The following is a 13,264-nucleotide window of genomic DNA, read 5'->3' as shown; positions in this document are numbered from 1 at the left end:
CATATGTATCCAGGCTTAACTGCCATCAGATATTTGGTAATCACATAATTCAAACAAAGGAAATTTTAAATCACCTGCTTCCAAATCAAGTTCTATTTTTAAAACGATCAAATACAAACATGAACAAGAACACATATACAATCCCCTTTTTCCAAGACACTCCTCACCAAATGGCAGTTGTAAGGACATACATACTTGGATTAATTACAGATGGTGTGGTTTACCCAGTTTTCCCTGTACCCTGAATCTTTACCTAGGGTTTGGGTCTAATCTGTGGGACCATGCATCTGCTCAGATCACATGGCTAACACAGGATATATATCTGGAACAAACAAGTAACTTTTTAATTCAGTATTTATAGAATATCTACTATAGTCCAAGTACTATCTAGGCACTGAGGCTAGTGAATGAGACAGCAATGAATAAAAGAAGTATAAAAAATAAATAAATTAGCAGGAAAACATCAGACAATAAGTTCTTCCACAAAACATGCATGGCTTATGAGAGGTAAAAGGAAAGCCTGTCTTGGCTAAATAGTCATCTCCCACTGATCGTCTCCCTCCATGGCTCACTTTCTAGAATCTACATATGCAGACAGAAGCTGCTGCCTACTCTTAGCCTCACTTATTGCAGAAACTCTCTCCAATTTTGCTGCAGAAGGGGTAAAGGGTGAGAAGACTTTCTTTTGCTGGGAGTCATCATCTTACTGATCTTCCTTTTTGGTTTTCCTATTGCTTCCAGAGGTAACTGGATTTCCCCCATCATTTCCTCCTATCCTCCCAGACTATCCTCCTAGGGTCTCTCTACCTTATTAGGTAGAGCCTAAATTACTAGTCCTCTGATTTCTTATCCTCAATTCCTACTGCTTATTTACTTCTCTTTGTGCATTCCTGTATTACAATCTCCCTTCCCTCGCGCACAGACACATACACACAAATGATGCTATATGTAACATACTTTTTTGTTTTTTTGTGAATAATGTTCTGCATATGTTAGAAAACCAATTGATGTTGTTGCTTCCAGTGGAATGCTAACAGGCTTTCAAACCCACAAATTTGGTCTCATTACACTACATTCTAATGAATTAAGACACATAAAGCACATAGCACTGTGCCTGATATAGAGTTGCTATTAGTTGGTCAGAATACTACGTGATGTGAAATCATCAGATATACTATAGGTTATAGACTCTGAGGTCCACAGACATTCTTCAAGGGGCTGACGGGCCTCCTTAAATTATATGTACAAGTTTGTATACATCTGCATTTTTCTGGGGATAGGCTTTCAGGTTCTTAAAATTATCCATAAATCCAGAAAAAAAGTTAAGAGCCACTGAAAAACATACCAATTCTACCATTTACTACCAACTTATAAATTATAAACATTTATTCATCCAATAAATTTTATTAAGCACTAGGTACTTCGTTAGGTGCTAGAGACATATTTTTAGCCCAACATAGTCCTTGCCCTCATGCAACTAACGGATTACTCAATAATCTTTGTTTCCCTATTGTTGTTGTTGCTTTTAATTAATATTCACTGTAACCAGTGAAACCATCTTTGGGTGTCTAAAGAAAAAGCTATGATCTCCCCCAGCATTACCCCTTCTATTCCCACCAATGTTAGCCTAGTGTGCATTTACACACCTTCCTCTGTGCTCAAGTATACACCTACACATGTGTTATTTCTACTCATAAAAACAATCATATTAGACACATTACATTTTGCTCTTTTCAACTGTCATGGACATCTTTCCAGATCAATGGACACAAATAACTCATTTATTTTAATTGTGTCACTGTATTTTTTAATAGAAATATATCAAAATGTAGTCAACCATTCCCCTGTTGATGGTCATTCAAATCATTTTTTATTTTTTGCCATCACAAACAATACTGCAATCAACATTCTTATATACTTACCTTTAATGCTTTTATTTCTTGGATTAGACTCCCAAAAATAGGGGGGCTGGATCAAAATGTATATTAATGTTAAATTTCATGAGCTACTGCCACGTTACTTTCACAAAACGATTATAGCAATTTATCCTTCTACCAGAAACCCTGGGCGTAGTAGTTAAGAGCTACGCCTGCTAACGAAAAGGTCGGCAGTTAGAACCCACTAGGCGCTCCTTGGAAACCCAATGGGGCAGTTCTACTCTGTCCTATAGGGTCACTATGAGTCAGAATCGACTCAGTGACAACGGGTTTAGTTTTGGTTGTTTATCCTACTACCAACAATATATAAAAGACTCTGCTTTCTAACACACTTATCAGCTTGTAATATCATTGCTCCAATAACAATTTTTGTCAGTGTAATGGGTAAAAACAGTATCTCAAATTGTTTTAATATATACTTTTCTTAACTGCTTGAGGACTATTTTTCCATTTGGTCATTTACATATTCTTGTTAATTTGGGAACGTTCTTTGTATATTAAGGATATAAACTTTAGTCTGTCACATGTTACAAGTGTTTTAGCCCAGTCTCTCATAGCTGTGGAGTCCCTAGATGATACAAATGGTTAACATACTCAGCAACTAACTGAAAGGCTGGAGGCTGGAGTTCACCCAGAGGCACCTTGGAAGAAAGGCCTAGTGATTTACTTCTGAAAAATCAGCCACTGAAAATTCTATGAAGCACAGTTGTACTCTGACACACACGGAATTGCCATGAGTCAGAACTGACCTGCTGGCAACTGGCTTTAGTATCATGGTTTTGAACTTTATTTCTGATGTCTTTTTTCACGCAAATAGTACTGCCACTATATTTTTTATCTTGTTTAGGACAGGATTAAAAATTTTCTTCTAATATTTTTGCTTTATTATGTTTATATTTCTAACTTACTTATTGTATGAGGTAGGGGTTCTGGCTTTGTTTTCTTTCAGATGGACTGCTAGTTATGCTAACACTACTCATTAAAGGGTCCTTTCTTTTCCCATCTATCTCATATACTAAGTTCCCAACATATTTAGACCTATTTCTGGATGCTATCCTATTTTAATCATCTATTGTAATAGTAATTTTTAATATCTGGTAAGTAAGCTCTCCCTCACTTATCTTCTGTTTCACAGTTTTCTTTTGGCTATTTGCTGACATTATTCTTCCTTATAGACTTTAAAATCATTTTTTCCAGTGCTGGAGTGTGAGTCTGATTGGAATGCAGAAAAGTTTAAAGGATTATCATTTTTATCCAATCCAGAACATAATAAGGCTTTCCATTTGTTCAGATCTCATTTTATATCCTCCATATTTTAGTTACTATAGTCAGTCCCCAGATTACGAACAAAATACATTTATAACTGTGTCTTTAAGAATTTGTAGGTAAGTCAGAACAGGTGCATAGAATTCTTATTTAGCCTTACTTTAATGTAAAAAAAAGGTGGAAGCTTTTTCAACGATTTAAAAGCTGCACCTGCAGCCAGTGAAGGTGATTGCGATGAATTTCTTGCAAACAGGAGTTGGTTCAATAGTTTCAAAGTGAGGGCAAATTTACATAACATTAAAGGGCAAGTAGGAGTTGCCGGTTAAGTTGAACATTCATAACCCAGGGACTGCCCGTATAGGTTCCAAATACTTGTTAAATTTATTCTTAAATTTTTTATAATTGTCTCTGTTGTGAATGACATTTTTTTCATTCCCAACTATAATTTATTGTTATTTGTCTATATTTCTCATATTTATATTTGATGTTTTATAAAAAATTTTTTCAGTATGTATACTAGCCATTTTTGAATTTACATTCAAATTATGTCCTAAACCTTCCTCTTTCCTCCAATTTTCAACTACCACATACAGCAACATATAAACACCTATCTCCAGCAATAAAAATTTGAATCCAACATACCTTTTCCTTTTGAAAGGTGACTTTGGCATATCAGCCACAGGGATCATTTGTTCTCCTGGACGTACCCACATGATAGGACCATCATCACTGTCTTTTCGACTCTCTAATTTCAGGCTAGATAATGTTCCCCATGGAAGCGTACACTAGAAAGAAATAATTACACAGACATCAATTATTTTCTCTAAATGTGTCTTTAAACATACATTAAAGAACATTATCGCCTCACAGACACTTTCATGTAAACCTTTATTGTTATACATTCAAAATATCTAACTATAACAAATATATAGCTATATATTCATATAATTTCCTTCAAATAATTCTAACATGCTAAGCAAATAAACATGGTTGGATGGTTCCTGACCCCCACACCCTGCCAGGTGCATGATTCAGTGTTCACTGTTTGTTATTCTTCCTTCTACTAAATATATGGTCATATGATATTAATAAGTTGGCAAAATAAGCAAGTATTCCCCATGAGAACCTATAAACAATTAAGTATGAGTTTAAAAAATGGGTATCTTTTTGATTAGTGATAACCAAAAACTAACAAAACGAAAACCAAACCAAAATCAAAATTTACTTCCATTTAGTAGTTTCTTGAAGAGGTTGATGGCCTAAACCAGAGGTTAAAATCTTCTAAAAGTGAAAAAGACATGTCCGAGGGCCACTGTCTTGCACTATCCCCTTTCAAAAACAGGAGGATTGGCAAATTAAATTTCTCTAGAAATAGTACACTAACCTCATTTGTTTTTAAAATTAAAAATTGAAACAGAACTATTTAAATAATATTCAGCAATATTTTAAAATAGTATTCAATAATAATACAAACTCCATAATATGACTAGTTGGGAGAAACAGAAAAGAAGAAAAGGTTTTGAAGGAATAAAGAAGGAAAAGGAAGGGAAATGAGATGGAGTGAAAAGAAAGAAAAAGACACACGGGGTGGATGATCAAGCAAAGAAATGTGAAGAAAAAAGACGCCTTCAACAGATTATGCAGTGAATATTAGAATAAACTGATCTTGTTATATCTTGCTACTTACTTGGACTCTAAATTTCAGGGTAGGTTTACATTGACCCTTATCTTATATTGCTGATTAAACAATTAACCTAATTATATAGTTCAGAGATTTCTCTCTCAATGGGATAGTCTCAGCAGTTCAGAAGAACAAACATTTTCTGGAAGGCAGAAAAAAAAGGATCTTATATTTTGGAAGGGGTCTTAAAACTACCTAGCCTACATGCCTTATATTTTAGATGAAGAAACTAAAACCCAGGAAGTTGAAATGGCTTACCCAATCCAGCTAGGTGTAGCCATGACTGAAATACTGATGTACGATTCCCCAAGTCAGTTTTTCTTCTTCTATGTCTTAAATCTTTTGGTACTAATCTTATAAAGAGCTGATAAACAGATGGAAGCTAGTTACTTAAAGTGGCAGTTAACAGTGGCATTTCCTGGTCACTTGTTCTTATAATTAGCACCTGAGAGGTTATAGGCTCACACTATACAAGAATGACTTGGTTTTCCATCTTTCCTTCCCCTCTCTCCAATTCAAGTGAAATCAAACATTTTCAGATCCTGAAAGAGTCATTATTTGTATCCTCCACAGCATGAAAGTAACACACACAATTTAGACTGCTGATACTGTTTTCCCTTACTTTTAAAAACGGTGAATCTTCCAACATGTCAAGGAACTCAGGGAAGTAATCTCCCACTTCTTCATCAACTGCTCCCACCAAGCTAATCTGTCGCATTGGGCCAGCTCTGTAAGTACCATGAGAATATGTTCTTTTTACCTAAAGGACATAAATTTAGTTAAAAGTTACACAAAATACAATGCTTTTTAAAATCATGGTGTAACAGTAACTTATATTGTTTCAGAATACCAGAACATAATGTGAGGCAAAACTAAAAAAACAAACAAACTCAGTGCCGTCGAGCCGATTCCAACTCATAGCGACCCTACAGGACAGAGTAGAGCTGCCCCATAGAGTTTCCAAGGAGCGCCTGGTGGATTTGAACTGCCGACCCTTTGGTTAGCAGCTGTAGCACTTAACCGCTACGCCACCAGGGTTTCCAAATGTGAAGCAAGCAAAACAAAATAAAAAATGCCTTTACTAACAGTAACATTAAGACATTAAAAAATATATACTCATCAAGCTATCCTACTTTCTCTAGCTCTTCCTAAACTGCTTATGAAAACACAGTTCAGGTAAACAGTATAATTCTAGAGAACTGAAAACAACATCTCTTTATAATACAGGAGTTCATTATCTGACCTATAAACCCACTGAAATTGTATTCAAAAGTCAGTATACATGCATTTTTCTAAAGCAATGGTTCATATTTTTTATCAGATTTTTCAAAGTAAATCCTCCAAAAAAAAAATTTAACCAACACTCTAATGGTAGTTTGTATGTTTCCAAGGCCAGCAAGGATGATCTTCTATTCTAGATCTTACCATATTAATTAGGTCTGCTTCTGTAAAGATTACAGCCTTAGAAACCCTATGGGGCAGTTCTACTCTGTCCTATAGGGTCACTATGAGTTGGATTGGACTTGACGGCAACCAGCAACCAGTTTGCAGTTTACTTTCCAATGATTAACTATGATGATTAAAAACCAGTTAGAAAATCAGGAATCCTAGGTCCCAAACCTACTTCTACTATCTACCAGCTATGTGACCTTCAGAATCACTTAAATTCCTTGAGCTTTAGTTTCCTTAACTGCTGGATGTTTTACCTCAGATTGCTGAAGAAAACTTATTATGTAAAGCCACTGGCCACTGTGCTACCGAACAGGTGGCATCAAAATATCAGCCAAAATAAAGCAGTCCACATCCCAAGAGTTGTAACTGGACTTTCACAAAAACCCAAAAAACCAAACCCATTGCCGTGAGTCCATTCCAACTCATAGCGACCCTACACGACAAAGCAGAACTGCCCAACGGTGTTTCCAAAGAGCAGCTGGTGGATTCGAACTGCTGACCTTTTGGTTAGCAGCAGAACGCTTAACCACTGCTGTCACATTTAAGTTCTGACAAACCTGTTTTTTCGTATCCTAACACTTCTAAACAAGTTAACTGACTTATTTAAGCAAAACAACTTCCTATCATAAACTTTAAGCAACATTCTAATCATCTTTTTCATTGAATTAGCCTTTGTAGACACTGTATCAGACAATGTTCTGCTGCTATTCGCAAGGTTTTCACTGGCTAATGCCAAGAAACATGGAAGACAGCTTCCTGGCCAACTGACTGGAAGAGATCCATATTTATGCCTATTCCCAAGAAAGGTGATCCAACCGAATGTGGAAATTATACAACAATATCATTAATATCACATGCAAGCAAAATTTTGCTGAAGATCATTCAAAAATGGCTGCAGCATTATGTCAACAGGGAACTGCCACAAATTCAAGCCGGTTTCAGAAGAGGACGTGGAACAAGGGATATCATTGCTGGTGTCAGATGGATCCTGGCTAAAAGCAGAATACCAGGAGGATGTTTACCTGTGTTTTATTGACTATGCAAAGGTATTTGACTATGTGGATCATAACAAATTATGGATTACATTGCCAAGAATGGAAATTCCAGAACACTTAATTGTGCTCATAAGGAACCTTTACATAGATCAAGAGGCAGTTGTTTGGACAGAATAAGGGAAAACTGATTGGTTTAAAGTCAGGAAAGGTATGCATCAGGGTTGTGTTCTTTCACCATACCTATTCAATCTGTATGCTGAGCAAATAATACGAGAAGCTGGACTACATGAAGAAGAACAGGGCATCAGGATTGGAGGAAGACTCATTAACAACCTGCGTTATGCAGATGACACAACCTTGCCTGTTGAAAGTGAAGAGGACTTGAAGCACTTACTGATGAAGATCAAAGACCACAGCCTTCAGTATGGATTACACCTCAACATAAAGAAAACAAAAATCCTTACAACTGGACCAATAAGCAACATCATGATAAACGGAGAAAAGACTGAGGTTGTCAAGGATTTCATTTTACTTGGATCCACAATCAACAGCCATGGAAGCAGCAGACAAGAAATCAAAAGATGCATTGTATTGGGTAAATCTGCTGCAAAGGACCTCTTTAAAGTGTTGAAGAACAAAGATGTCACCTTGAAGACTAAGGTGCGTCTGACCCAAGCCATGGTATTTTTAATCGCATCATACGCATATGAAAGCTGGACAATGAATAAGGAAGACCAAAGAAGAATTGACGCCTTTGAATTGTGGTGTTGGCGAAGAATATTGAATATACCATGGACTGTTGGTTGGGCCAAAAGAACAAACAAATCCATCTTGGAAGAAGTACAACCACAATGCTCCTTAGAAGCAAAGACGGCGAGACTGCGTCTTACATACTTTGGGCATGTTGTCAGGAGGGATCAGTCCCTGGAGAAGGATATCACGCTTGGCAGAGTGCAGGGTCAGCGGAAAAGAGGAAGACCCTCAACGAGGCAGATTGACACAGAGGCTGCGACAATGAGCTCAAGCATAACAACGACTGTAAGGATGGCTCAGGACCAGGCAGTGTTTCATTCTATTGTGCATAGGGTTGCTATGAGTCGGAACCGACTTGACGGCACCTAACAACAACAACAACACCACAGTTATTTAAATATGATCTTTTTCTCCCTTATGTCTATTTGGGCTAAAAAAAAGCTAGGACTTTTTTTGATTTTTAAGGGTGGTTCTATTAAAATTCATAAACATTTCAAAGGATTTTTGGGAGAACTTGAATTAAATGAGTAAAATAATGTAGATACTATTTATCTAAATTTAAGGTGACCAACTTGTCCTGGTTTGCCCAAGACTGTCCCAGTTTTAAATTTAAAGTCCTATACCCCACAAAAACAAGGATGGTTAATTTTTTGTCATAGTGGACACAGACTATAGAAGATATTCATGTCACAAGTCAAATCCTCACGATAGCAGCTGGTGGAGTCCTTGGGTAACGCAAAGAGTAAGCACTATACTACTAACCAAAAGGTTGGCAGTTCGAACTCACTCAGAGGCTCCTGGGAAGAAAGGCCTGGTGATCTGCTTCCAAGAAGTAACAGCCTTGAAAACTCTATGGAGCGCACTTGTTTTCTACACACATGGGATTGCCATGAGTCATGTAACAGGTTTTTTGCTTTTTAATACTGTCATCATGTAACAAAATACCGAAACCCACATATTTCCAGAAACATGACAATGAAAATTCTGGTGTATAACAGAATAATTTGACTAAGACATTAGAGAATATTATATTTTATCATAATAAAGCATTTTAAAAAAAGAAAAACCCATTGCCACCAAGTCGATTCCCACTCATAGAGACTCATGTGTTACAGAGTAGAATTGCTCCAAAGGGTTTCCTTGGCTGTAATCTTTACAGAGGCTGATCACCAGGTCTTTCTTTAACAGTGCCACTGGATGAGTTCGAATCACCAACCTTTAGGTTATTAGTCAAGGGAAAACTGTACCACCCAGAGCCTGTAAACAGTATCATCATGTAACAAAATACCTAAGCCCCAACCTATGTACTTCCAGAAACACGACAGTAAAAATTCTGGTATAATAGAATAATATGACTAAAATATCAGAGAATATTATTTTATTTTTTTATTTTATCATAATCAGCAAACCAAAAACCAAACCCACTGCTGTCAAGTCGATTCCAACTCATGGAGACCCTAAAGACCCTAGAGGACAACGAAAAACTGCCCGATAGGGTTTCCAAGACTATAAATCTTCACGGAAGCAAACTGCCACATCTTTCTCCACACTGTGGAGTGGCTGGTGGGCTCATACCACTGACCTTGAGGTTAGCAGTCGAGCACTTTAACCACTGTGTCACCAGGGCTCACTTATAACCAGCAAAACAGTATAATAATGACACATTAATCCCTTAAGTTTGTTTACCAGAATTCTAAGCTTAAGCTTTCATGAACTGTCACAAATTCACTCCTCAGAACTATAAACCATTTCTGCAAGCCCCAAATTACAAAATTAGGGATTCTGTGTCATCATTTTGTATTCACGGCCTCATTCTTTCCCATCTCTCAAGAATTTCTAGAATCTCCTACACTGGGAGAGCAAAAGTTAAAACTTGGTTCTACAAGAGATTTCATGCTCTAGATGTTTAGAAACATTAACACCGCCACAAGGAGCCCTGGTGGTGCACTGATTAAGAGCTTGGCTGCTAGTCAAAAGGTCAGCAGTTCGAATCTACCAGCCACTCCATGGAAACCCCATGGGGCAGTTCTACTCTGTCACACAGGGTCGCTGGGAGTTGGAACCAACTCAATAGCAATAGGTTTGATTTTGGAGCACTGGTGGCACAGTGGTTAAGACCATGGCTGCTAACTGAAGGTTGATTAAGACCATGGCTGCTAACTGAAGGTCAGCAGTTCAAATCCACCAGCTGCTCCTTGGAAACCCTAAGGGGCAGTTCTACTCTGTCCTGTAAGGTCGCTATGAGTTGGAATCAACTTGATTGCAATGGGATTTTTAATAGTAACACAATAAGAAAATCAGTCATCAGTACACACTTCTTTAATGAAGTCTAACAAACCTAAGGGTATCTGAACTAGAGCTAATTTACCAGAATTGATATAGCACAACAATTCTGTTAGGTAACTCCAAGTTTGTGTCCTCAGTTTTAGATCTGTAAATGACCATATGAGTTCTGAGACTCCATGGCCATTAAAGTAATATAGACTCAAAGAATCAAAGTGAAATCAAACAACTTAACACTGTAAAACACAAATTTTCTATGTCCTTTGGAAAAGTCAAGGTAAGAAGGTATTGTTTCTACTTCATACAAATAAATTTTTTGTCCCTAAGTTTCCTTTTTTGTATTTAAATTAGCCACTTACCTAAAATCACTAACCAGTTCTAACAAAGCCAGAACCAAATAAGTCCCTGCCACGTACCTCAGTTCACTCTACTATAGCACAGGGTCGACAACAATCCACTAAATAATTTGGGCAGCTTATCATGGGGTAGGTTAAGGGAAGAATTTTCAGTAAGTGAATTCTTCTAAAAAAACTAAGCACAACTCAACTCATGAGTTCTCCCACAGAAATGGGTGCTGTGAACAGACATTTAAATGTTAAAGATCAAACAGACTGATGGTCCACTGGACTTTCTTCCAAGGATATATGCTCAAGAATACACACCAAAAAAGAACGCTCATTAGAGTGAATGTTATGAGAGATTTAGTGGTCAAAGACAATCCACTACAAGGAAATGTAACTCTGAAATTATAAGAGCAATCAATTGATCCAGTAGGTAAAATGAGCTCACACCATATATGAATTTATTTCTCCAATAGTAGTTTTTTAAATTGTTTTACCCAGCTGTTGTCATGCAATTCAGACAATTGCTTCCTTTCTACAAAAAACTGCTATAACATTAAACTACAGAGAAGAGAGGATAAATTTAATAATCAGAAAACCAGAATTATTAACAAATTAAACATTCAGCCATCTTAGAATAAAATTTCTTGTGTTTAAATACTGATTACAAACATGTATCACTGAGTAAAAAACAAAACTGTATTTTTGATCATTTTTAAGAGTGGTTCTATTAAAATTCATAAATATTTCAAAGGATTTTTGGGAGAACGTGAATTTAAAGAATAAATCAAAGACTGAAGTTATATAGACTCTACTCACTGAATTATATTCCGAAATATCTTATTTGAATCTTTACAGCTAGTCCTTGCCACCTAATGGCAATATTCATACAAAAAATAAGTTATAAGAAACATTCACTTACACACATAATTTGCTATAACAAAAGTAAAGGTTTCAAAATTTCATCAAAATTTGCTAAAACTGTAAAGTAGATTCCATTTGTCCACTAAAGCAAAGGTAAATTCTACTAGAGAATATGGTCTTTACAAAAACTCTCTGTACTTAGCTATCATATTTAAAATGTAACAATAACTTCCCTCTAAAACATTTACTGTCCAAATATTAAGGACAAAACTATGATAATGCAATAAGATGAATACAAATATTTTTTAATTTAAAGGTAAAGTTTGAAAATTAAATTGAATTCATCAAAAAGTTACATTTGTAAAAGTAATTTGGATTTCAAAACATATTGTAATGTAACTTAATTATGTACCATATGGGGCCCTGATGGTACAGTGGTTAAGAGCTACAGCGCTAACCAAAAGGTTGTCAGTTTGAATCTACCAGCAGCTCCTTGGAAACCCTACAAGGCAGTTTTACTCTGTCCTATAGGGCTGCTATGAGTCGGAATCAACTCGATGGCAACTTTTTTTTGTTGTTGTTTTTTGGGATATACCATATAATACAACTTTCTAGCTTAATAACCCAATATTTCAAACTCATACTAAATCAGCTATAACCATTGACTTAATGTTTTCAAACATGGCAAATTATATATAACAATGCATTCAAATTCAAAAAGTTATATACCTCTGGATAAAATATACAGATGACACTTAAACTGTTAAAATAAAATACAAGAAAAAATTCACTGTCTTTTATAAAAATGTAAATGCTTCTTGATTTTGGTGACACTGGTTTGTTACAATAGTATACAGCAAACTCCACAATTCACTTATTACATGGAATAAAAGTAAACCTACAATAATATCATAAGAAAATAAAGCCTCAATCCTCCAAAAATCATTTATCCAGCAATTTCAACTATGCAGGACTCGAGGGAGTTGGGGAAAATGGGTTGGAAAAATCTCTGCGAATAGCCAAAATAAATGCCACAAAGACCATGGCTCACGAAAAGGTCCTCTCCTCACATGCATGTTCTTACATTAGACACAATTCTAACTAATCTCTAAGATCACAAAATCTCCAAAATCCTTGTAAGAAACCACAAATTTAGAAAGGGGAGGAGGGGCAAGAGGCAAGCATAGCCACAGCTCTCCCAGGGCATTACTATTACATTTATAACATCATAAAGACAAACCTGAACTGAAAATACAGGATTAATTTAGGTTGCATGTGCTCAGTTAAAGAGGAACTCTTCACAAAAACTGTGGTACTTAAAACTACAAGCTTCCATTATCTAGAAAAATCACTTATCCGGAAAACCTCACATCCTGATGACACAGATATGAGATTACTGTACTTGCTTCTATTCACTTCAGTAAACATTAATCAAACCATCAATTTTCTGATGCAGTTAAAAAATTAACCTAAAAAAAATCAAAACAGGTCACTACTTAAAAATGTACTATCTACTCTTCTTAAAAAGAGAAATGCACTGAGTTACAAAGACTATACATATTGCTCTTCTCAATTTAGGCACAGAACTCTCAAAAAGGACACAATAAAAGACTCCAATGATATTTATATACTTGCAAATGCTTGTACTTAAAATAGTCCCTTTTAGAACAGATTTAACATTTTTAATCTAAA

At 36.0% G+C, this 13,264-nt stretch overlaps 1 protein-coding gene across 1 annotated transcript in view; it reads right to left on the bottom strand.

Annotated features, from left to right (window-relative positions):
* Nucleotides 1–13,264, bottom strand: part of RSBN1L (round spermatid basic protein 1 like) — a 71,490-nt gene that overhangs the window by 16,394 nt on the left and 41,832 nt on the right. Inside the window, exons 4-5 of the mRNA XM_049894297.1 lie at nucleotides 5,507–5,644; nucleotides 3,846–3,988 (exon numbers count right to left, since the gene is read on the bottom strand). Coding sequence (XP_049750254.1) covers nucleotides 3,846–3,988; nucleotides 5,507–5,644 — 281 coding nt within the window. The remainder of the gene's footprint in view (nucleotides 1–3,845; nucleotides 3,989–5,506; nucleotides 5,645–13,264) is intronic.

This window comes from Elephas maximus, chromosome 8 (assembly GCF_024166365.1).
Source record: "Elephas maximus indicus isolate mEleMax1 chromosome 8, mEleMax1 primary haplotype, whole genome shotgun sequence".
NCBI classification, from domain to species: Eukaryota; Metazoa; Chordata; class Mammalia; order Proboscidea; family Elephantidae; genus Elephas; species Elephas maximus.
This window is presented reverse-complemented; position numbering and strand designations above follow the sequence as displayed.